Source organism: Drosophila suzukii, chromosome 2L (assembly GCF_043229965.1).
Source record: "Drosophila suzukii chromosome 2L, CBGP_Dsuzu_IsoJpt1.0, whole genome shotgun sequence".
NCBI classification, from domain to species: Eukaryota; Metazoa; Arthropoda; class Insecta; order Diptera; family Drosophilidae; genus Drosophila; species Drosophila suzukii.
In genome coordinates this window covers 5860389-5881332 of record NC_092080.1, presented here as the reverse complement: position 1 = coordinate 5881332, position 20944 = coordinate 5860389, and the positions used below count along the sequence as shown (strand labels likewise).

General features: G+C 39.7%; 7 protein-coding genes across 9 annotated transcripts; all 7 read left to right on the top strand.

The window, feature by feature from the left end:
- Positions 1 to 392: 392 nt before the first annotated feature.
- On the top strand, positions 393 to 4622 carry LOC108019614 (facilitated trehalose transporter Tret1). 2 transcript variants are annotated; one of them, XM_017087505.4, is made up of 7 exons: positions 393 to 590; positions 663 to 825; positions 1408 to 1640; positions 1971 to 2645; positions 3408 to 3611; positions 4158 to 4223; positions 4284 to 4622. In XM_017087505.4, the coding sequence occupies exons 2-7, from the start codon at positions 768 to 770 to the stop codon at positions 4503 to 4505; spliced, it is 1458 nt and encodes a 485-aa protein (XP_016942994.3). In that variant the 5' UTR covers positions 393 to 590; positions 663 to 767; the 3' UTR covers positions 4506 to 4622. The 2 variants fall into 2 exon arrangements, with proteins under 2 accessions (XP_016942994.3, XP_016942986.3); XM_017087497.4 differs by having other exon boundaries at positions 660 to 825.
- Positions 4623 to 6171: 1549 nt separating this feature from the next.
- On the top strand, positions 6172 to 8666 carry LOC108019656 (facilitated trehalose transporter Tret1). Its single transcript, XM_017087548.4, has 6 exons — positions 6172 to 6337; positions 6588 to 6820; positions 6880 to 7010; positions 7071 to 7432; positions 7916 to 8397; positions 8462 to 8666. The coding sequence occupies exons 1-6, from the start codon at positions 6289 to 6291 to the stop codon at positions 8606 to 8608; spliced, it is 1404 nt and encodes a 467-aa protein (XP_016943037.3). The 5' UTR covers positions 6172 to 6288; the 3' UTR covers positions 8609 to 8666.
- A 906-nt stretch (positions 8667 to 9572) lies between these two features.
- Positions 9573 to 10508, top strand: LOC139352310 (facilitated trehalose transporter Tret1-like). Its single transcript, XM_070994399.1, has 3 exons — positions 9573 to 9705; positions 9763 to 10016; positions 10104 to 10508. The coding sequence occupies exons 1-3, from the start codon at positions 9636 to 9638 to the stop codon at positions 10233 to 10235; spliced, it is 456 nt and encodes a 151-aa protein (XP_070850500.1). The 5' UTR covers positions 9573 to 9635; the 3' UTR covers positions 10236 to 10508.
- Positions 10509 to 12116: 1608 nt separating this feature from the next.
- LOC108007911 (facilitated trehalose transporter Tret1) lies at positions 12117 to 13998 on the top strand. Its single transcript, XM_017071683.4, has 6 exons — positions 12117 to 12275; positions 12335 to 12564; positions 12622 to 12752; positions 12810 to 13147; positions 13204 to 13616; positions 13673 to 13998. Exons 1-6 carry the CDS (start codon positions 12206 to 12208, stop codon positions 13871 to 13873), a joined length of 1383 nt encoding a protein of 460 aa, XP_016927172.3. The 5' UTR covers positions 12117 to 12205; the 3' UTR covers positions 13874 to 13998.
- Positions 13999 to 14961: 963 nt separating this feature from the next.
- On the top strand, positions 14962 to 16735 carry LOC108020848 (facilitated trehalose transporter Tret1). The gene is made up of 6 exons (XM_017089238.4): positions 14962 to 15104; positions 15164 to 15393; positions 15455 to 15585; positions 15643 to 15974; positions 16039 to 16451; positions 16512 to 16735. The coding sequence occupies exons 1-6, from the start codon at positions 15011 to 15013 to the stop codon at positions 16710 to 16712; spliced, it is 1401 nt and encodes a 466-aa protein (XP_016944727.3). The 5' UTR covers positions 14962 to 15010; the 3' UTR covers positions 16713 to 16735.
- A 303-nt stretch (positions 16736 to 17038) lies between these two features.
- On the top strand, positions 17039 to 19018 carry LOC108020816 (facilitated trehalose transporter Tret1). Its single transcript, XM_017089198.4, has 6 exons — positions 17039 to 17197; positions 17260 to 17489; positions 17549 to 17679; positions 17747 to 18078; positions 18140 to 18552; positions 18612 to 19018. Exons 1-6 carry the CDS (start codon positions 17074 to 17076, stop codon positions 18810 to 18812), a joined length of 1431 nt encoding a protein of 476 aa, XP_016944687.2. The 5' UTR covers positions 17039 to 17073; the 3' UTR covers positions 18813 to 19018.
- On the top strand, positions 18839 to 20871 carry LOC108020832 (facilitated trehalose transporter Tret1). 2 transcript variants are annotated; one of them, XM_070994950.1, is made up of 7 exons: positions 18839 to 18971; positions 19040 to 19126; positions 19176 to 19405; positions 19466 to 19596; positions 19722 to 20068; positions 20138 to 20550; positions 20618 to 20871. In XM_070994950.1, exons 2-7 carry the CDS (start codon positions 19048 to 19050, stop codon positions 20816 to 20818), a joined length of 1401 nt encoding a protein of 466 aa, XP_070851051.1. In that variant the 5' UTR covers positions 18839 to 18971; positions 19040 to 19047; the 3' UTR covers positions 20819 to 20871. The 2 variants fall into 2 exon arrangements, with proteins under 2 accessions (XP_070851051.1, XP_016944708.3); XM_017089219.4 differs by lacking the exon at positions 18839 to 18971 and having other exon boundaries at positions 18985 to 19126.
- The last annotated feature ends 73 nt before the right edge of the window (positions 20872 to 20944 follow it).

Sequence of the window (20944 nt, the reverse complement as noted above, 5' to 3'; positions counted from 1 at the left end):
GGTCTACAAGTGGTTCAAGCAAATACGATAGGAGATCTTCATCTGAGAATGTCATCTCTGGGGTGTTATAGCAGACAGCTTAGTTTCAGGAGATCTCTGCCATTGCTATCGATAAGCAGCCTGTTATCGAGTTTAAATTTATTATGCCAAACTATTTTTCTGTATTGTACCAATTAAATATATTAAATAAAGTGCATTTAAATTGTCCTTTAATTTATTTTTAATTTTCCCTAATGACTCTTTAGCTCTTGAGCTTTTGAGTGCACCATTTTTCCCTCAATTAATGTTCAATTGCTTTTAATTGGTTCGTTTCGATTTAATTAAAAAGCATTTCATTCGCTCGTTCTGTGAGGCACCCTTAGATTCCACCATAAACACAACTAGTAGCCAAGGCAGACGTGCCCAGATCTTATCACCAAATCGGTCTGTATGCTCACGTTGGGCAAATATATACCTGCATATTGCTCATCGCGGCCATCTCAACTGCCAACTATACGAAAACACGTCCGGACACAGTCTCCGGTCGTTTGTGGCCCCGTGGATTGGAGTTCAAGTGGTGGCGCATACTGGGGTTCTTATCTCGGGACGGGGTAAGATATCGCCGCCGTTCCCATGGCCATAAATACCCCGCAGCATCCACTTAATGATTCTCAGTTCAGCAGTCAGTTCAGCGAATTGCAGGTGCTTTCCCCCTGGTTCTTCGTTTTGGGTCAGCACGCGCCCGAGGATTTTGGATTAAGGTGCTATTTTCGTTGAATCCCATCAGGATGTGCCTGCCGCAACGAGTGGGTGGTCCGGCCATCCAGAGTATTGCCACTGCATTAGGTAAGCATTTCTCTGCATTATTATCGGAATTTAACACAAATTGTTACAACATTAAAGGGATTAAGGTTAATAAGCCTGCTATGATATAATAATCAACTAATTGTCATAGCTCAATCACTAAGTCACTCAAATTATCATTGGGAAAATGTTCTTCTAATACTTAAAATGCATTTGGGAAGTAAACTTTTCTATCAATTAAAGATTGAGAAATAATATTAAAATCAATAAAATATCTTTGAAATATATCTTAGACCTTAACTCTTTTATTAAATCACTTATTAAAATCATTGCGAAAATGTCTTCAATCAACTAAAAAAGGTCAATAATAATCGAGTCAATGAAATATCTTTTTAAATAAATGTTATACTCAAACATACAATTATAAAATAACATAAAGCCATATAATCATATGTACAATATATATAAGACCTTAAAAATCACTTTAAACATCATTGTAAAAATGCTCATGTATCATTTGAAATGTGAAATAGTATTATTATAAGTTATAATAAATACATATATAATACTTATAGTAAAATATATTTTTTTCCAATGAATAAACCCACTACTTTTCCCTCGCAGGCAATATTCTCTGCTTCAACTTCGGTCTTATGTTTGGCATCACTCCGGCGCACATGAGCCTTTATGAGTCGGAGGAGAGGACTCCATTAAACGAGGCCACCGATCCGGCGGGAACTGCCTGGCTGACCGGATATCTCTTCCTCAGTGCCGCCGTGGGAGCCCTGGTCTCCGGAGTCCTGGCCCTGAAAATTGGCCCCAAGTCCGTGCTGCTCTGCTCTGGACTGCTGCAAATTGTAAGTTCTTCCTTTGCTGTTTAATATTCGCAGGAAAAATTCATGCTTGTATTGGCAAAAAATGCGAAAGATAGTCAACAGTATGTCAATATCAATACAGAGCTTGCAGAAAAGTAGCAGACAAAGAACGTTTTTCTTTGGAAGTTTTTTCCCTCGAGCTATCAAATTGCCATGCTGTTGGAAAAACCTTTTGAAAGTGAAAAAGTGGAAAAAATTAGGTCCTTAGAAATAATTTCAATTGTATCTCCCGGGTGTTTATTATACGTATTGGAGGTAGAAAATGTGAAATAACATGGAAAAAGTGTGATAAATATTTTTATTGAATTCCAGAGTGCCTGGGCCTGCATCCATTTTGGCTACGATATAGTGCACATTTACGCCTCCCGTCTTTTTGCGGGCGTGGCATCCGGCGCGGCCTTTGTGGTCCTGCCGATTTTCATTAATGAGATTGCCGAGTCCCGGGAAAAAGCCGCTCGACTAACGTTCACCATTGAATTGTGGCGAACGCTGGGCATTCTGATGGGTCTTATCCTGGGCTTCTACTTGCCATACGATCTGGTGAACATTGTCGGCTGTGCGGTGTCCTTTGTGTTCACCATGACGTTCCCCTTCGTCCAGGAGAGTCCGCATTATTATCTGCGGAAGAATAACGTGGCCAGCCTGGAGAAATCCCTGCGTTGGTATCGTGGCATCCGAGACATCGACGACCGTGAGAAGCCGGAATATCTGAGTGAGTTGGCCGAGTTCCAGGCCGAGCTGAGGAGCATGGACAAGAATGTGGGCTCCGCGCCCATGTCCCATGGGTACATAATCCGACTGACTTTCGTCAGTTTCCTACTCACCGTCTGCGCCAAGCTGAGCGGTGTGTTCGTGGAGCTGAACTATGCCGCCGATTTCCTCGGACGCACTGGCTACTCCACGGAAATCAACTACGTGATCCTGGCCAGCGCCCAGTGCCTAGGAGCGCTCCTAGCCCGCCTCGTAGGTCCGCACCTGCCAAGAAAGGTAAGTGTTTTAACCATTAAATCCACTGAAAGACAGGTCTTAGATCTTAAATAGGAGTTCATAAATTTCCTTTTAAAAAGTGAGGAAGGTACATATATAATTTGTACCATTTATAATATTCTAGCCAATTTATCTTTTTTAAAAAAGGTTGATTCATAATTTTTAGCATTATTGTAAAAATATCTTTCAGTGCATTTTAAAATACTATTCCCAAATAGTAATAATATATTCAATATAAAAGACGAAGGTTTTTCTAATGAAAAATAGTTAACATATGATTTTGTAACATATGATTTTTTAAAAGTACATATTTTTCATATATTCAAGTAGTTAAATTATTTTGAAAGAAATTTACAATTTTTATTGTGACTCTCGATAAAAAAATATTTTAAAACGCTGTTTGAAATGCCATTTCAAATATAAAAACATATATTTCTAAAATATTAGGTACAAACTGAAAGGTTATACAATTCATAATACCCATAATATCAAGATACAATAGGATATATGTATTTTTGATTTAAGAATGCTTTTAATATATGATATATATATGTTCACTGAACATTGTTATATGATCTTAAAGTCTGCTTAGTTATCTTTAATACAATTAGAACACAGTCCCCGTTTATCAGTTATATTTTCGCTGACTAACTGGATTTAATCCTCTTGTTCATCTTAAATTAAAGAATAAGTAAATCTTCCAAAAATGTTTCGTTTTCTATAATTAATGAAGTGTAATTTTTAATAACTCTAATCCTGCAGCTCCTCCTCTGCTTCTCGTCGCTTTTTGCTGCGGCTGCAGTCATCGCACTGGCATTGTTCAAGGGTTACGGAGATCTTTGGCTTCTGGGGAACTGGGCGAATCGGTATTTGCCCATCATCCTGCTGGCCATCCAGCTCGCCTTTGTCAGCTTCGGTCTTTATCCCCTGGCTGCGGTCGTGAGCAGCGAGGTCCTGCCCACTAAGGTGAGTGCATTTTATCAAAAAAAACCCATTACGATATTTACTTTCCGGGGTATGATTGTAATTGAGATTTTTATTAAAAAGCACTTGGCTTACTTTGATTCATCAGTTCATTGGAATGATTTAAATCAAAGTATTTTTCAGATGCATAAACCAGATTTATGCAGAGATATTTCCAACTACACGAATGTGCAGTGAACTAAATGACATTGGAGAAAGCCAAAAGCTGGGTGTTAAAATGAATTAAACACTTGCAATTACTGGGAAATAAATAAAACAGACAAGTAATTATTGGCATATTGAGTTCAGAATTTCGTGTTTTATGTTATTAAATTGTTAAATTACTTTAAATATTTTGCATATCAAGTCAACGTTTAAAGTCCCTAGACTAACTAGAATTGTTATATTTAGTATTGCCATATTTAAAACAAATAAGAACCTCAATGAAAAATATTTAAATTGAACATGAAACTAATGTACTTACCTCGAAAGTTCCATCAGTATATAATTAATTATCCTTTACATTCATTGGGCTGTAATCCTTTCCAGCTCCATGATTTGCTGTACTCACTGGCGTCTGCTGTTTCCTGGCTGCTGCTCTTCGGAATGATTGAGGTGGGTGTAATTAAGAAAAAACACGTGCACAATGAATTAAGCAAAGGGATTCTCTTGCAGGCATTTAATGCAGTCAAGGCCACAGTAGCCCCAGGGCTAGTCCTATACCTCTGGGTATTTGCCGGAGCCTCCATATTTGTGGGTCTGATTTCGCTGCCAATCTTGCCGGAAACCAGGAACCGTCGCCCCTCCGCGGTGCAACGTGACCTGGGCTACGTGGACGATGGCGGAGTGGCCAAGGGATCCGCGGCCACCAATGGACACATTTCCACCCACATCTAAGATGCTCGAGTTCCAACTCCCTTTAGCTTTACCTACGATATTATAACGAGTTTAGTTTTAATTTGCCTTAGAGTGCTTAGAAAAGTATGAAATAAAATACAAAAGGATACAACAATTGTTATAATGTGAAAATAAGGGTGTTTTAAGGATCCTCGAGTACCAACTCCCCTTAGCTGTACCTACTATATTATAACAAATATAGTTTTAATTTGCAATGGAGCTCTTAAAAAAGTATTATAAAAAAATTCTTAAAAAATGATAATACATGATAAAATATTATTATAATGTGAAATGAAAGATATTTTAAGGATATAAAACGATATTGTTAGGGAGTCTACTTATAGTTCACCCCAATAAACTCTCAAAAGTATGCAATAAAATACGGAAAGGTAAAGTACTTGATTACCGATTACTCATCCGGCTGGCAACCGTAAGATCCGGATTGGAATCCAATAAAGCAACATGTCGCGCACGTCACCTTGAATTCTGGAGTCCCAGCTTTATCTTTTACTTCGAAACTTGTTATTTGGCTACGGTTCTTATCTCGTTTACGGTCTGCAAAGAACCTTTCGTCATAAAACGGTGCCCCAAGTGGGAATAATTGTGATAAAACTTACGGTTAGTGGGTTTTCACTTGCGATAATGTACAGAAGTCTGGAATGATATTGTACCAGCCACTTGGTACACGTGTTAATTTCTAAACATTAATCTTGCAGACAGTAAACGTATATCCAGGCATTTGGGATGAACGCCACATTACCACTTTAGATTTTTATTTTGTATGCAATCTAATCAGATGAATGTTAATTCGGTTAAGAAACTTGGGTATTCCATCATAATAAACATAGATGAGTAGGCAGTATTTTTAAATCAAATAAAAACATTGACAAAGGTAAGTTAGCCAAAAATAACTCCTACTTTTGTGTTTTAAAGATGAATGATAGTTTTTGTTATTGGTAGATTTTTAATAATTATAATGTAAATTAAATTTATTATAACTTAAGATTAAATCCTTTTTTTGGGCCAGGCTTTCATAATATTTATTTTATTATTTTCACGCGGATTTTATTGAACCTGGAGAACGAAATGCACCTTATTCATGTGCTTTAACTTACTGGAACACGCATCATTTTCGCATGGTATAAAATCAGATTTAATTAAGTCGTGTTAGCGTCTAATCCTAATTTACGTGTTTACTGCCGAAATGGCCCAAAGGGATTGCCAAAAATGTTAAATGCGCGTCTAATGTTTGTGCTGAGTATCTCGACTAAGCAAATATTTGCGGCGACTAGAGCGCACGTTTAATTTACAATATACTTCTCTGCTCGGTAGGAAAATGTTAGTACTATATACAGGCGTTGTAAAGAGAGGGTTCTCCTCTCATCGAACGCATATCAAATCAGGAAAAAACAAACAGAAAGTCGTAAAAATAATTGTGTACTATTATAATCGGCTGAGGGTGAGCAACAACAAATTTGCTTTAACACCGCGGGCCATAATTAACTATTTTTCTGTGACAGTGGATTCGCTTCTGCTCTCATTTCAACAGAGCATAATGAAGCAGTGATAACGGTCTATAATCTACGCCACTCGCGTTCTGCTCCCCAGTTGAACTAAGCTCGTTTACGATCTAATGCAATATATAAATATTATCATCCAGCCACTGGTTTCGCTTAGTTAAACGCGAACACTTACGGGATCCGGAGAAAACCTATCCAAACGGAGGACTCGTCGGGCTATGAATTTCGGAGAAATAGTCGTTTAATTAAAAAGTTACGCCAATATGAGTTCCGCCGGTAGCGATAAATACCAGTACTTAGCTGCCATAAGTGGTTAGTTAAAAATGAAATAACGAAGTTTTTCGGAAAGCTTAAACCATATTTTTAGTGTACCAACGAAATAAAATGATTTCAGTATAAATATAAACATAAATAAAATCAATTTACTCAAAGCCTTTTAAAAGATCTTAAAAATGTACATATAGTTATTTTCAAAAGAGTTTACTGTATTGTAGTTGCCTTCAAAAATAAATGCAACTATGCCTTTATCTAATTAAAATTCTATTCCAACTGTCCCTCTCAGTAAACATGATTTCTATATCGTATGGCGCATTTTGTGGTTGGCCATCATCCAGTTTTCTGGAATTGTCATCAGAGGATAGTCCCTTGGAAACGGGTCCTTTGAGCCCCAAAGATCAGGGATGGGTGGCCTCGAATATTTGTTTGGGTGGCCTATTTGGAACCCTTTTGTTTACCTGGTTGGCGGACAAAATTGGCCGGAAATGGAGCCTCATGTGGATGGCATTGCCGAATTTGGTATTTATTAATTGAAATATGCAAAGAATGCATGGAATTGAACAGTATTTTAATTACAGCTCGGCTGGGTTATAATACCCTTTGCCCGCAACCCAATGCATCTGATAATAGCCCGATTTATAGGGGGCGCGGCGGGAGGCGGATGTTTTACGGTTATACCTATATATGTTTCTGAACTCGCATCAGACAAGTAAGTACTGCCTAAAAGATAATTAATAAAAATTGTATTGAATATATATCCTTGTTTCAGCATTCGCGGCATTTTGGGTGTGTTTTTGGTGCTGACCTGTAATTTTGGTATCGTACTGGCCTTCGTTCTTGGATATTACTTTAACTATGCTCAGGTGTCCTGGATAGTCTCGTCATTATCCTTCGTGTTTGTGGGCTGCTTTTGGTTTATGCCTGAGACACCGCAGCATTTGGCCAGGGTAAACAAGATTGATGAGGCAGAGCACTCGCTGCGGTATTATCGCAATATAAAGGCGAATCCGGCCAAGGAGCTGAGTGAGGAGCTGCAGCTGGAGTTGCAGAAACTGAAAACCACGGAGAAGCCCGGCGGGGATGCCGATGATGAGGATAATGATGCCAGCGGTGTCACCTGGGATGACTTCGGTAAGATGTTTAAACAAGAAGTGGGTGTAGGGGGTGTCTTAAATGCGGTCTTGAGTATTACCTAAGGGGTATTATACATTTCAAACAATTTAAGATATGAGCAGGGGTCTTAATCTATGACTGACTAAATACCTGAAGATTTTTACAAGCTAGTTTGTACTCATTTAATTTTAAAGAAGCCAAAAACACCATGATGCGTATTCTTAATTTGTAATTTGCTAAGGATATTAATTAATAATCTTTAAAAAGAAGTATCATAATGGTATATATGATATAATAGAGGGGCTTAGTACTCAAATAACAAAAAGGAATTTGGAAAAGACAAGATATTCATTATGGGCTAAGGATTAAGCTGTTAAGATGCTATTAACGGTGCGTATGGATAATATTTTTTAAGTATTATTGAAAACATCCCAACTTACCTCTATAGATCCTTACGTTTTATCTATTTATATCCCTATTATGTTTATTTTTCTTAACCAGCTGAGGGCAAGACCCGCAAGGCCTTCCTGATTGGATTGGGTCTAATAAGCTTCAATCAACTGTGCGGCTGCTTTGCCATGTTGAATTATACGGCAGTGATATTTGAGCAGTCGGGATCCAGTATGCCACCCACGATGGCTGCCATTGTGGTGGGTTCCATCCAACTTGTGGGCACCTATACATCCACCGTTCTGGTGGACCGATTGGGCCGGAAGATACTGCTCCTGGTTTCGGCGGTCGGAATTGGATTCGGCCAAATTGCCATGGGCACATATAGCTACTTGCAGGTGTCCGGATATGAGGTATCCGCCTTCAGTTGGGTTCCCATTAGCGGGTTCTCATTCATGATGCTCCTGGCAGCCGTCGGATTGCTATCCCTGCCCTTCCTGGTCGTATCGGAGATAATGCCGCAGAAGATTAGGAGCACTGCGATAATGATTCTCATGTCGGTGCTATGGGTGATTTCCACCATCACCATCAAGGTGGGATTTTAAATACCATCTGGTATATTTCGAAACTTACTAATTTAAAATTTTCTTAAAACAGTTAATGCCCGTTTTTACTGAAACACTGGGAATGCACGGAACCGTCTTCATGTTTGCCATCTTATCCTTCTCAGCGGCTATTTTCATTGCCATTTTCCTGCCCGAAACCAAGGGCAAGACAGTCGAAGCCATCTTGGCAAGCCTTTAGTATTAATAATTTTATTATAAATGAATTGTTATTGTTTTGAAATAAATCTCAAAAAGAATTACACTCTCTGTTTGATGTGTGTAAGGTATTTGAACCTTGGTTACAAAGGGTAAGCACAGTTGTCATGACTGTTGTATAGAAAATACAAATACTACAATCGGTTGTCTATCCGTCTACCTTGAACTTCCACAGCTGCCGCTATAAAAAAAAGATCCAAAATCTTTGATAAGATAAGATCGGTTGGGATAAGGAGCATCTATCTTAAAGAGATTTGTGCAAGAATTTTTATGTGTGGCTTGAATCCTTTTTTAGTTTCCTAAAATCTTTCAAAATCTTAGTAAATAGTTTTTACGATTTATTTTAAATGAAAATTATGTCTTTCATTTTATAGCAGTCCATGGGGACCTGATCATTTTGAGTCTATTTAGTCCTTAAATATATATTGGTTCCACATTTGTAAGGCCATGTTTAGCCATTTTTATTGCATTGTTCCTTAAATTAAGGTAGTTGACTAAAATAAAGCAAATTTTTTCTGAGTGTATGAAACACTTAGCTGTAGAAACTATTTAGTGTTCCTGGTTAAGCTATTGAAATTAGTAATCCTCCAAAGTATCTTAAAATATCTTGAATACATCAAAAGTTTGAAGGTGGGTGTTCAGACTAAAACATGAAAAGATGTTGCCTACTTCTAGGATAAGCGTATTATCATTCTATAATATTTTCAGGACCATCATTATCATTATCATTATCTCTTTATCTCCGTAACATCTCACTAAAAAGTGGATTGTGTCTCCGCCATATTATCTTCATCAAACACCTTTTGTGGAATTAACTAGACAATCCTCCTCATCTTAGTTTAGAGAGTTTGCCAGCTCGAGATTAATCTTTATGGGGAAACAGATGGCAAACAAATGTTGATAATGCGATAATAAAGATTACAATTTCCTTATAATTTCCTACATTAATTTCCCTGATTCCCAAAGTAAGAGAGCTTTGCGTTTGCTGGGCGACAATGTGAGGTTGAATAATGGTTAAAATCTTTAAAAACTCCCTGCTGCTGGCACACGCACTATACCAACTTTTGGCCACTCTAATTGGTGAGTCGAATGTAGAGCCAATTAAAATTGCCCTTCAAACTCGGTTTCTTTGTGCAGTAAACATCATAACCTTTGGCCATGGTGTGGGAGTGGCCTGCCTGTCACCCACACTGACCAAAATCCAGACGGCTGATTCGCCCCTGGCCTTTAAAGTTAACATCGATGAAATATCCTGGATGGGTTCCATGTTGGAACTGAACAGCTTGTGCGGAAATCTATTCATAGCCTTTCTGTTGGAGAGAGCTGACAGGAAATTCTGCATTTATCAGATGACAGTACCTTATGCAGTGAGTTGGTTCTCTGATAGACAGGTATTGCGTTATAGTCTCGACACCTTTTCTCTCAGTGCCTCTGAAGTTTGATTTACTGTGACTCCAATATTTAATTTCTATATGCAGCACGGTTTTTGTGTGGTTTTACTGGCGGTGCAGCCTATGTGGCTTTGCCCATTTTCATTACTGAAGTGGCAGACACCAGGTGGTTTTTTTATGTCAGCAATTAAAAATGTAATTAAAGCCTGTTGTCATTGAACCCCCAGCATTCGAGCTGCTCTGACTTCCATGGTAATGTTGTCTGTGGACTGTGGAGTTATGGCTGGGTTGGTACTAAGTACCTATCTGTACTATCACGTGGTGCCTTTCTTGGGCCTTATAGTGCACGTGGCCTACTTAATTGTCAGTTTAATGTTACCCGAAACTGTCCCATATCTTATGAAAAGGAACCAACTCGGATTGACTGAGAAGTACTTTAGAAAATACAAAAATAAGAAGGGAGAAACTACAAAAGCGGGCTTTGAAGACCTTCGAACTAGTATTTTGGCTCAGCAGTCCATGGGTAAGACTATTTCTGTAAGACTATTTCTGAAAGCTCTCAATGATTTAAGTTGGCATCCATTGGTGCTGATGGCTTTCACATTCTATCTGGCCAATGTGGAAATGGTGGCCTCTTCCTTCTGGTTCTGTTGAAGATCTAACCAGCCAAGGTAAGATAAATGCTTTTGGATTATTAAATTAGTTCACTTATCCTGGTATTTTACAGATACCTTTCCTTGGCACTTCGGTATCCATTATTTGGATGAGCATCCTGGTGCTCTGCAAACTGACGTTATTTCCTCTGATGCTGCACTTTTGGGCATATCCTTGACGACGTGGTTCCCAGCAACATCCAATTTGCTTACTTTCATCTTTCTCCTTTTCTTGCTTGAAACTAAGGGAAAATCGATGTTTGATGATTAAACACTTTCTGCATGTGTTTTACCTTGCAATTCGTTTAAAAAATAAAATAAACATTATTCGGTGTACTGTTTGCTTCTCTTTATCTTTATCTTGCCAGAGCATCGTTGCAACGCGTTGGTTGGAGTATGAAAACTTTCTTTATTTGCATTTCATTTCAATCAGACAAGTTAAGACGAATTAAATAAAAATGAACGAGTTTTCCATTTGGAAAATATAAAATCTAAGGAATGAAAACCAAAAATATATTACTAAAAGTTTTTGACAAAAGCTAAACAAATAGAATATTTTTTCACATATGGGTTGAAGTCTTATACAAATGTTGTGTTGAAAAGTATGCTACATACAAAGACTTAAGCGAGGAAATACAAATATATTCGAAAGCTATTTGATACTTTAGCCCTTAAAGACCATACACATATTCTTCAACAAAATGCGCGAATTCTTCAGACTTCATTGTATAGAGTCACAGATTGATCCATGCATAATATAGTTCTGCGAATTCTTCAGAAGAGTACTCACGATTTACCAAAGCAATTTTAAGGAATTTAAATTTATTTTTTGAAATACCACACAACATTTTTTCGTTCCACTGTTGCGATTTAATATGAATTTCACTTCGTAAGAAACGTTCCCTTTCAGTCGAACTACAAATTGTAATTCCTGGCATACTTTTATGCAAAACTTGTTTTTACTTCTGCAAGGGAAAAGTTGGGGGTGCCGTAAAACTGCCGTGTCCGCATATCCTTGGCACACATTTTCTTTTTCAAACTACTTTGAATTTGAATTTTTTTTTTCCATCCAGCCGCCTGGCAACTTTCCCAACGTTTCTTACCAGAAGTTTCGTGTCCCGGGCCTTATCTACTAAATTGCCGGTTGAGTCTGGACCAATATCGTAAACGTTACAGCTTAAGAACAGGCGAGACAGACAGGCCCCTTTTTTGTGGTCTCATCGTGTTGTAGTAGCAATTATTTGTTTGCCTTGTGAAATTTGTGCCGGCCAAAAAACAATCTAGTCTAACTTAATCTGTTTGTAAAGCTTTGGCACTTATCTTTACAAAGTAATTTGTGACGTTACCTTAGGTACGCCAGTTTGCCAAAGAGAAAACAGCAAAATATACTATACCCAATGATCTCCAGTATTGCGGATATAAAGTTTATGAAGCGATTCAGCGGGGCGAGCTTTTGCCTTTGCTGGGATTTTGAAACTACAAGCTATCGCATTTGTGGCAAATCTCTGGAGTGCGACTGACATTCAGAAGGCCAAAATGGTTAGGATTTTTGAAAATTCCTTGCTGAAGCAGAAAACACGTTATCAGCTATTGGCCACGGTTATTGGTGAGTTGCCAGCGAAATTTGCCATCGAATTTTCCACTCCTAAAGATACATTTATGCAGTGAACATCATTACCTTTGGCCATGGCGTGGGTGTGGGTTGGCTCTCGCCGACCCTGACCAAAATCCAAACGCCAGACTCACCCCTGGATTTTGAAGTCAATCTCGCTGAGATATCCTGGCTGGGTTCCATGTTGGGATTGGGAAGTCTGTGCGGAAATTTAACCATTGCTCTGCTAATTGAAAGAGCTGGCAGGAAATTCTGCATCTACTTGCTAGCGGGTCCGTATGCGGTTGGTGCCCTTTCAATTTGTCAAAAATTAGACACCACATAAAGCTACCTCTTTCAGTGCATTTGGATTTTGATATACTGTGCATCCAATGTGTACTTCCTGTATGCAGCGCGATTTCTGTGCGGTTTTACCGGAGGAGCGGGATATGTGGTGGTTCCCATTTTCATCAGCGAAGTTGCCGACAGCAAGTGAGTTTTTCTGCCTTTTTGGAAAATAATTCACAAAACAATTCGCAAAAATTACAGCATTCGGGGGGCCCTGACTTCCATGGTGATGCTATCCGTCGATTTGGGTATACTGGCTGGCTATATACTAAGCACTTATCTGGCCTATCATGTCGTACCCTTCCTGGCCATTATATTGCCCGTTGCCTACTTTATGGCCAATATAATGTTACCCGAAACGGCACCGTATCTCTTGAAGAAAAGCCAACTTTCTAAAGCCGAGTGCTCGTTTAGATACTATAGAAATCAGAGGGCTGCAATCTGCGAACAAACATCAAAAGTACATTTTGAGGAACTTCGCACAGCCGTACTTGCCCAGCAGAACAGGAATGCCACACCCCTGAGCTACAAGGATCTCAGTAAGTGGATATTATAATCTTAAATACATATACCAATAATATTTCTTATATTGCAGTTACCAAACCCGCTCTTAAGGGATTTGCAGCCTCCATTGTCCTCAGTTTGGGCTACCAGTTCAGCGGCGTTTTCAGCTTCATCAACTATATGTCCGATATTTTCAAGGCCTCGGGTTCGATTGTGGATGTCAACACGGCCACGATTATCATAGGAGTTGTCCAGATCGTTGGGGTCTACACATCCACCGTACTCGTGGACATTGTGGGCAGACGGGTTCTGATGTTGATCTCCACAATGGGCGTGGGAATCGGATGTATTGCCTTTGGATGCTTTACGTACTTCGCCGAAAACGGCGATCTCAGCGATTTCAATTGGCTGCCCTTGGTGCTGATGATCATCATCTGTTATGTGGCCAATATTGGACTGATCGGAATCTTTTTCCTTGTGCTGGTGGAACTTTTTCCAGTGAAGGTATATATTTTTGGGTCATCATAAGCTTCTAATGACATATAATTTTTTTCCTGCAGATTCGTTCACTAGCCACATCGCTTTCTGTGATTTTCTTGAGTATCCTAGTGTTTGGCACCTTGAAATTATTTCCCCTTATGCTGCACTATTGGGGCATTTCGATAACCATGTGGTTCTCCGCCGCCTCGGCACTACTCACCTTCCTTTACTTCTGGCTGTTTTTGCAGGAAACCAAAGGAAAGTCCATGATTGAAGATTAATGGCCTTGCATTACTTAAGGATAAACTTACTCGCTTTTTCGTTGCTTACCAAATGAAAAAAAATGTGTAATATATTTTGTATTAAAAAAAACTCCAGACAATTAAAAAATGTTTAATTAAAAATATACCACCTTAGATGTTATTTTCATGGTTTTGAAGATTGGGAGATCCTGGTACTTCTGAGGGATTAACATACAACATTCTTTCTTTAAGATAATAACAAAAATAGAAATATGGGGAATTTATTTAAAAAAAAATAGAAGCATTTAAATTTATTAGTAGAAAGATTAACCAACGATTTTTATTAATGACTTCTGGGTTTCGTGCACGAAACTAAAGGAAAGTCCATTATTGAAGTAAACTTAGTAATTGCGATGGATCAACTAGCTGCCTTTATCACATTAATATTTTTTTTAAATATAAATAAAATAAAAGTCATTAGACTTCTACTACTACTTTACTTTACTACTTTTATTTATTTATTTATTTATTTCGCCAACAGTTGGTACCTTAACTGGCTACTTGTCTATTACTAAACTAAATACTAAGTATAGTTATAAGATGTGACCTTGGGCTACCAGAAGACAATTCTAGGTCAATCTTTTTTTACAATTTGGTAATATTTACCCCAAATAAGTGGTTTACTTATGTTAATTGCTTTGTTAAAAAAAAAAACAAATTGTTTACTTAAAACTCTGTTGAACAACATTTTATTTGCGTTTGTTGTTGTTGTAATGAATGACAAATGTAATCCATTTAAACGTTGTGTAAACAATACAGATGTTGCCTCTCGTACTAATTGCATTTTTTATTTTGGTGCGGATGTTTGGTTCGTCTGACGAAATCATGAGGATAATGGGGTAATAAACCGCTATAGTTGTATATTTTTTTTTATTGATTTATTGTTAAAGATTTATAGAAATTGAAATTTGTTTAAAATGTTATTGTTGTTATAACAATAATAATACGTTTTTTTAACACAATAACTATTTTGCAAAAGCTTGAATTCCTAATTAAAAATGTAAACATTCCAGGGGGCTTTGGGGTTATCTGACTTAGATAACCCGTTGAAAAGTATATAAACGGAAGTGAAATCGGCAGACGTTACTTGTTTTTTTCAGACATCGTTGAGTAGATATGACATTGAAAATGCACCTGTCCTCACTTTTCGAGAATCCCAACTGTTTGCTGAATCGCAGGAATCGGTATCAGTTCTTGGTGACTCTGCTAGGTAAGGAATACACTTCAATCACCATGGACGAATCATTTCAAGAACTTTCCTATAACCAGTGAACATCGTAACCTTTTGCCATGGTTTGGGCGTGGGTTGGATGTCGCCGGTGATGAGGGATCTCCTAACCGATCAATCGCCCCTCGATTTTCCCGTTCTGGTGGACGACATCTCCTGGATAGGATCCTTAGTGGGCATTGGAAGTATGCTGGGGAATATTCTGGCCGGCACATTGATGAATCGCATAGGCCGCAAACTGGTCATGTTTGGTGTGGCATTTCCCTATATGGTAAGAAAGGTCCTTAGATACTAATTCGAACTTCTTCATTGTACCTTCTGATATTTTTCAGATGTTTTGGTGCATGATATACTTTGTTCAGAGAGTGGAGTTTCTTTATGTGGGTCGCCTGCTGGCCGGAATGACTGGTGGCGCATCATATGTCGTCCTTCCCACCTTTCTCAGCGAGATTGCTGACGACAAGTAAGTCAGTTTGGGGAAAAATGAAAACTATGACTTATTGCTTTAAATCCTATCCAGTATTCGAGGTCGTCTTGGCTCCATGATTCTGCTGACAGTAAACACAGGAGTACTCACAGGATACATAGTCTCCTCCAATTTTAACTACTTTTCAACACCTCCGTTTATTATCATCCTCCCTTTGTGCTACATTATGGGTAATTTCCTGTTTCCGGAGACACCTCATCATCTCATACGCAAGGGAAAGTTCGCGGAAGCCGAAAAGTCCTTTAGGTTTTACAAAAACATCAATAGGGACGATATTAAGGCGGAAAGTGAATTCGAGGATTTGAAGATCCGTTTGATAAAGGCGGAGAAAGAGAAGGAAAATTCTTTTAACTACAGGGACTTCAGTGAGTAAAAGTTGTGATTCATATTCTTCTAATGATATGATGATTTTGTTTTGTAAATCTATAGTTACCAAGCCAGCGTTTAAGGCCTATACTTCGGCGATAGTCCTGGTGATAGGCAATCAGTTTAGTGCCAGTTTTAGTGTGTCATCTTATCTGTCGACTATCTTCGCGGCCTCTCACACCACCCTGAATCTGACCATGTGCACCATTATCATAGGATCTGTTCAGATAGTGGGCACCTATGTGACCACCTTGTTGTGCGACAAATATGGACGCAGGCTCCTCATGTTGGTGTCCTCCTTGGGATCCTCCGTTTGCCTGGCTGCCTTTGGTTGCTTTACATATTTCGCCCAGGATTACGATTTATCTGCGGTGGGTTGGCTGCCCCTGGTGATCCTGGCCTGCTACATATGTATTGTCAACATTGGCCTGGTGGGTTGTGTCTTCGTGCTCCTCCTAGAACTCTTCCCAGCTAAGGTGGGTTACTTAAAATAAGTTCTATATTATAAATATTTGAAACACCCTATATATTTACAGATCCGTCCCATTTGTGTTTCCACGTTTACGGTGATCCTAAGTGGCATGGTCTTTCTGGCTCTGAAAATCTTTCCCATTTGTGTGGCTGAATGGGGAATCTCGGTGACCATGAGTTGCTGCAGTTTCAGTACAATTCTATGTTTCTTCTACTTTTATTTCTTCCTGGAGGAGACCAAAGGCAAGTCGCTATTGGAGGGTTAATTTGATTACTCAATAGAGAGAGAGATACCGAAAGGAGCTCCCCAGCCATCTGCCAAGTTGCAGAGGTCAATATCAACCCGGTGGCCTGGCAAGTCACCACGAATAGAAAACAACATTTTTGGGTTTGGGTTTCTCCATCGTGACGACACTTAAAAATTTGAGAATTTTTAAAACCAATCCATTGAGTAACGAAATAAAAAAAAATCACAAATAAATAAAAAATATAAACAACATCGCTTGCGGTTTCCCATAGAAAGTCTTTTCAAGTGTACTCCCAGATGGTAGGCGCCATAAAAGACTTTGGCTTATCTGTCTTAGATAAACCGGTTGCGAAATATTTAAGGGGAAGTTCAGAGCATAGATGAAACTGATTCAGTCTGGAGAAAGCATCATGACGGTGAAGTTGCACCTAGCCTCGGTCTTCGACAACCCCAACTGCCTGCTGGGCCGGAGGAATCGGAATCAGTTCCTGGTAACCCTGCTGGGTAAGGATTACACATATTATATAGTGGAAGAAACCTCCCTTATAGAATACTTTATTCCCCAGTGAACATAGCCACATTCTCGCATGGACTGGGCGTGGGTTGGATGTCACCGGTGATGAGGGATCTCCAGACCGAAGATTCGCCCCTGGATTTCCCAGTTCTTGTGGACCAGGTTTCCTGGATAGGATCCGTCGTCGGTATTGGCAGTGTAATGGGCAATCTGCTGGCGGGATTTCTGCAAGATCGCATTGGTCGCAAGCTGGTCATGCTCTTTATTGCGCTTCCGTACACGGTGAGATGAGTCGGCATCTTTGTGCGAAACTATTTCACCACTCTGGTATTATCATCTAGGTCTTCTGGTTCCTGGTATACTTCGTTCAGAGCGTGGAGTTTCTTTACATCGGTCGTCTGATGGCTGGCATTACTGGTGGCACCTGTTACGTTGTCCTTCCGACCTTCATCAGCGAGATAGCCGATTCTAAGTGAGTCTGTCTAATGGAGCGTGCTGGATTAGGCTCTGATTAACTATCTTACCATATATCTTGGCAGCGTACGCGGTCGGCTCGGGTCCATGATCTTATTATCGGTGAACACGGGTGTTCTGGCGGGCTATATTGTGTCCACAAGTGTGGATTACTTTACATCTCCCCCATTTATAATCGCTCTTCCAGTTTGTTATTTCATCTGTATTTTCCTATTTCCTGAGACCCCACACCATCTTATTCGCAAGGGCAAAGTTGAGGCGGCCAAAAAATCGTTTATGTTCTACAAGAACATCACAAAGGATGATATCAAGGCTGAGAGTGAGTTCGAGGAACTAAAGTATCTGCTAACCAAAGAACAGAATGAGAAGACAAAGTCATTTAACTACAAGGATTTCAGTGAGTAGATAGGGACAGTAGTCTAAAGGTATTTTTGAAGTATAACCCTTTTTCTTTTCAGTTACAAAACCAGCTTTTAAGGCCTATGCATCTGCGGGTGTCCTGCTGATGTCCAATCAATTCAGCGCCAGTTTCTGTGTGACCACCTATCTATCCGACGTCTTTGCGGCATCCCACACCACTCTGAACCTGAGCATGTGCACCATTATTATTGGAGCTCTTCAGATCGTGGGGAACTATGTGACAACCCTGCTGTGTGATAAATACGGAAGGAGGATCCTCATGCTGACCTCCACTTCTGGGGCTTCTGCTTGCCTGCTGGCCTTTGGAACCTTCACCTTCTTTGCCGCTACGACTGATCTCACCATGGTGGGATGGTTACCCCTCGTGATCCTATCGCTTTTCGTATTATTCTGCAATATCGGCATGGTGGGATGTCTCTTTGTAGTGCTAGTGGAGCTCTTTCCGGCCAAGGTGGGTTCTAATTATTTCCCCCAAAAAATCTTCTCTATTTCTATTATATATATTTGCAGATACGATCTGTGGGCGTCTCTACCTTTGTGGTCATCCTGAGCAGCACCGTCTTTCTTACCCTGAAAATCTTCCCCATTTGCATGGCGGTTTGGGGCATCTCGATTACCATGTGGTGCTGTAGTGGCATTACATTTGCCGGTTTCATCTACTTTTTCTTCTTTCTTGAGGAGACCAACGGCAAATCGCTACTGGAGGCTTAGTTTATTTACTGAGGGAGATAATGGTTTATCAAATTTTGTCGCACCTGGGCAATTAGCCTAAGCCCGGTAGCTATCTTTACGGCCAGAGGTTACCAGTCGGATACTTAAGCCGACTCTCAAGTGGAAAGCCCTTTCAGTGATCTAAGATATCTGGCCAATGTAAGACTGAATAAAGATCGGTGTGTTGTTTTTTGTGCACACGAGAAGAGTATAAGTTTCATTTATAGGGGACAAAATGTTGATGCAGTTGTTTAAAAGGCCCAATTGCCTGCTTAATCGCAGGAATCGATACCAGCTGCTGACTACACTGTTGAGTGAGTGATTATATCTATCTATATTTATATTTCTAACGATATTGTGCAGTTAATGTCATATCCATATCCCATGGCATTGGCATTGGATGGCTATCTCCTACGCTGAGGAAACTGCAATCCGACAACTCAGTGGGTTTTGAGGTCAGGTCCGAGTTCGAGATCTCATGGGTGGGCTCCATGTTGGGAATGGGTTCGGTGACGGGCAATATTCTGATAGGGTCCCTGCTCGAGCGCCTGGGAAGCAAAAGGTGTCTGCTATTCATTGCCATTCCTCACTCGGTAATTAGTCATCAATATCAAACAATGGGAATCGAATTCAAATACCATTTATGCTTTTAGTGCCTGTGGATCCTGGTCTACTTTGCCCAGAGTGTGGAGTACCTGTATGTGGGAAGACTTCTGGCTGGCATCTGTGGCGGTGGCATGTACATTGTTCATCCCATTTTCCTCAGTGAAATAGCAGATGCCAAGTAAGTGAATAATTTATGGCTTGTCGCAAGATGATTATCAAAAGATAACACTGGTCTCTAACGTAAAGAAAACAAACCATTAACTCTTACTCATATGTTTGTTAATGGGTGTATTTCACCAACAGCATCCGAGGAACATTCTCCGCCATGGTGATGTTATCGGTCAATGTGGGCGTACTAGTGGGCTATATAATGGGCACCCACATGTCGTACTACTCTATACCCTGGATAGTTCTGATATTGCCCCTGTGCTACCTCATTTCTGTATTGCTGTTCATAAAGGAGTCACCCATGCATCTGATAAAAATTGGCAAGTACTCAGCGGCTGAAAGATCATTCAGGTACTATAAGAACATCAAGGACTCTGATAATATTCACGATCAGAATAAAGCTATGGAGGAGTTTGAGATCATGAAAATTGCCCTTACGAAAGGAGATCCTTTGCAGGATGCCATCACTTTTAAGGACTTTTGTAAGTTTACTAATATCTATATTGGTACATTAGAATATTTATTTTATAATGCTTATCAATTTTTTAAAGGCTCTAGACCCGCTCTCAGGGCCTATGGTCCCGCCCTGGTTCTACTGATTGCCAATCAGTTCAGTGGACTTTTCACCATGGTCAACTATATGTCGGATATATTCGCCAGGTCGGGTAGCACAATGGATCCCAATACCTGCACCATTATCATAGGAGCTGTCCAAATTCTGGGCACTTATGTGACCACTTTGCTTTGTGACATTTGTGGGCGCAAACTTCTTATGCTGGTCTCCACGGGGGGCGTGGCTATTAGTCTAACAGCCTTTGGATTCTTCACCAAATATGCCGAAAACCATGATGTCAGCGAATATAGTTGGATACCCCTGCTCTTCATGTCAATGGACATTTTCCTGGGCAACATTGGATTAGTGGGCTGCTTCTTTGTCACCCTCGTGGAAATGTTTCCTGTGAAGGTATGTCCTCAACTGACTTTTGGTGTAAGTAATTGATTTCCATTAGAATATAAATGACATTTTACAGATTCGTGCCAAGGCGGCCTCAATGGCAATTGTGGTCTGCAGCAGCTTTGTCTTCGTCATGCTCAACATTTTCCCCATTTGCATGAAACAGTGGGGTATTTCTGCCACTATGTGGTCGTGTGCAGGTGTCACAGCATTGAGTTTCGTTTACTTTACATATTTCATGAAGGAAACCAAGGGAAAATCTATGTTGGATGACTGACGAAGAGTGTGAAAATTAGATTTCAATAAATCGAGCAACATCAAATGAACAAATGCCTTGTAAATTCTAATTGGAAGTCATCTGCCATCGTTTGACTTCAATCGATTTAACCATTTTAATTGGTTT

Bases quoted from the DNA above. Each gene is read 5' to 3' on its own strand.
- LOC108020848 (XM_017089238.4), top strand. From the start codon at position 15,011: ATGACATTGAAAATGCACCTGTCCTCACTTTTCGAGAATCCCAACTGT. The intron at 15,105-15,163 runs GTAAGGAATACA...TCCTATAACCAG, and splicing joins GTTCTTGGTGACTCTGCTAG to TGAACATCGTAACCTTTTGC. The intron at 16,452-16,511 runs GTGGGTTACTTA...ATATATTTACAG, and splicing joins TAGAACTCTTCCCAGCTAAG to ATCCGTCCCATTTGTGTTTC.
- LOC108020832 (XM_070994950.1), top strand. From the start codon at position 19,048: ATGTTGATGCAGTTGTTTAAAAGGCCCAATTGCCTGCTTAATCGCAGG. The intron at 20,069-20,137 runs GTAAGTTTACTA...AATTTTTTAAAG, and splicing joins CATCACTTTTAAGGACTTTT to GCTCTAGACCCGCTCTCAGG. The intron at 20,551-20,617 runs GTATGTCCTCAA...GACATTTTACAG, and splicing joins TGGAAATGTTTCCTGTGAAG to ATTCGTGCCAAGGCGGCCTC.
- LOC108020816 (XM_017089198.4), top strand. From the start codon at position 17,074: ATGAAACTGATTCAGTCTGGAGAAAGCATCATGACGGTGAAGTTGCAC. The intron at 17,198-17,259 runs GTAAGGATTACA...TTTATTCCCCAG, and splicing joins GTTCCTGGTAACCCTGCTGG to TGAACATAGCCACATTCTCG. The intron at 18,079-18,139 runs GTGAGTAGATAG...TTTTCTTTTCAG, and splicing joins ATTTAACTACAAGGATTTCA to TTACAAAACCAGCTTTTAAG.
- LOC108019614 (XM_017087505.4), top strand. From the start codon at position 768: ATGTGCCTGCCGCAACGAGTGGGTGGTCCGGCCATCCAGAGTATTGCC. The intron at 826-1,407 runs GTAAGCATTTCT...TTTCCCTCGCAG, and splicing joins GAGTATTGCCACTGCATTAG to GCAATATTCTCTGCTTCAAC. The intron at 3,612-4,157 runs GTGAGTGCATTT...AATCCTTTCCAG, and splicing joins GCGAGGTCCTGCCCACTAAG to CTCCATGATTTGCTGTACTC.
- LOC108007911 (XM_017071683.4), top strand. From the start codon at position 12,206: ATGGTTAGGATTTTTGAAAATTCCTTGCTGAAGCAGAAAACACGTTAT. The intron at 12,276-12,334 runs GTGAGTTGCCAG...ACATTTATGCAG, and splicing joins GCTATTGGCCACGGTTATTG to TGAACATCATTACCTTTGGC. The intron at 13,148-13,203 runs GTAAGTGGATAT...CTTATATTGCAG, and splicing joins CCTGAGCTACAAGGATCTCA to TTACCAAACCCGCTCTTAAG.
- LOC139352310 (XM_070994399.1), top strand. From the start codon at position 9,636: ATGGTTAAAATCTTTAAAAACTCCCTGCTGCTGGCACACGCACTATAC. The intron at 9,706-9,762 runs GTGAGTCGAATG...TTCTTTGTGCAG, and splicing joins ACTTTTGGCCACTCTAATTG to TAAACATCATAACCTTTGGC. The intron at 10,017-10,103 runs GTATTGCGTTAT...TTCTATATGCAG, and splicing joins GTTGGTTCTCTGATAGACAG to CACGGTTTTTGTGTGGTTTT.
- LOC108019656 (XM_017087548.4), top strand. From the start codon at position 6,289: ATGAGTTCCGCCGGTAGCGATAAATACCAGTACTTAGCTGCCATAAGT. The intron at 6,821-6,879 runs GTATTTATTAAT...TTTTAATTACAG, and splicing joins GGATGGCATTGCCGAATTTG to CTCGGCTGGGTTATAATACC. The intron at 8,398-8,461 runs GTGGGATTTTAA...TTCTTAAAACAG, and splicing joins TTTCCACCATCACCATCAAG to TTAATGCCCGTTTTTACTGA.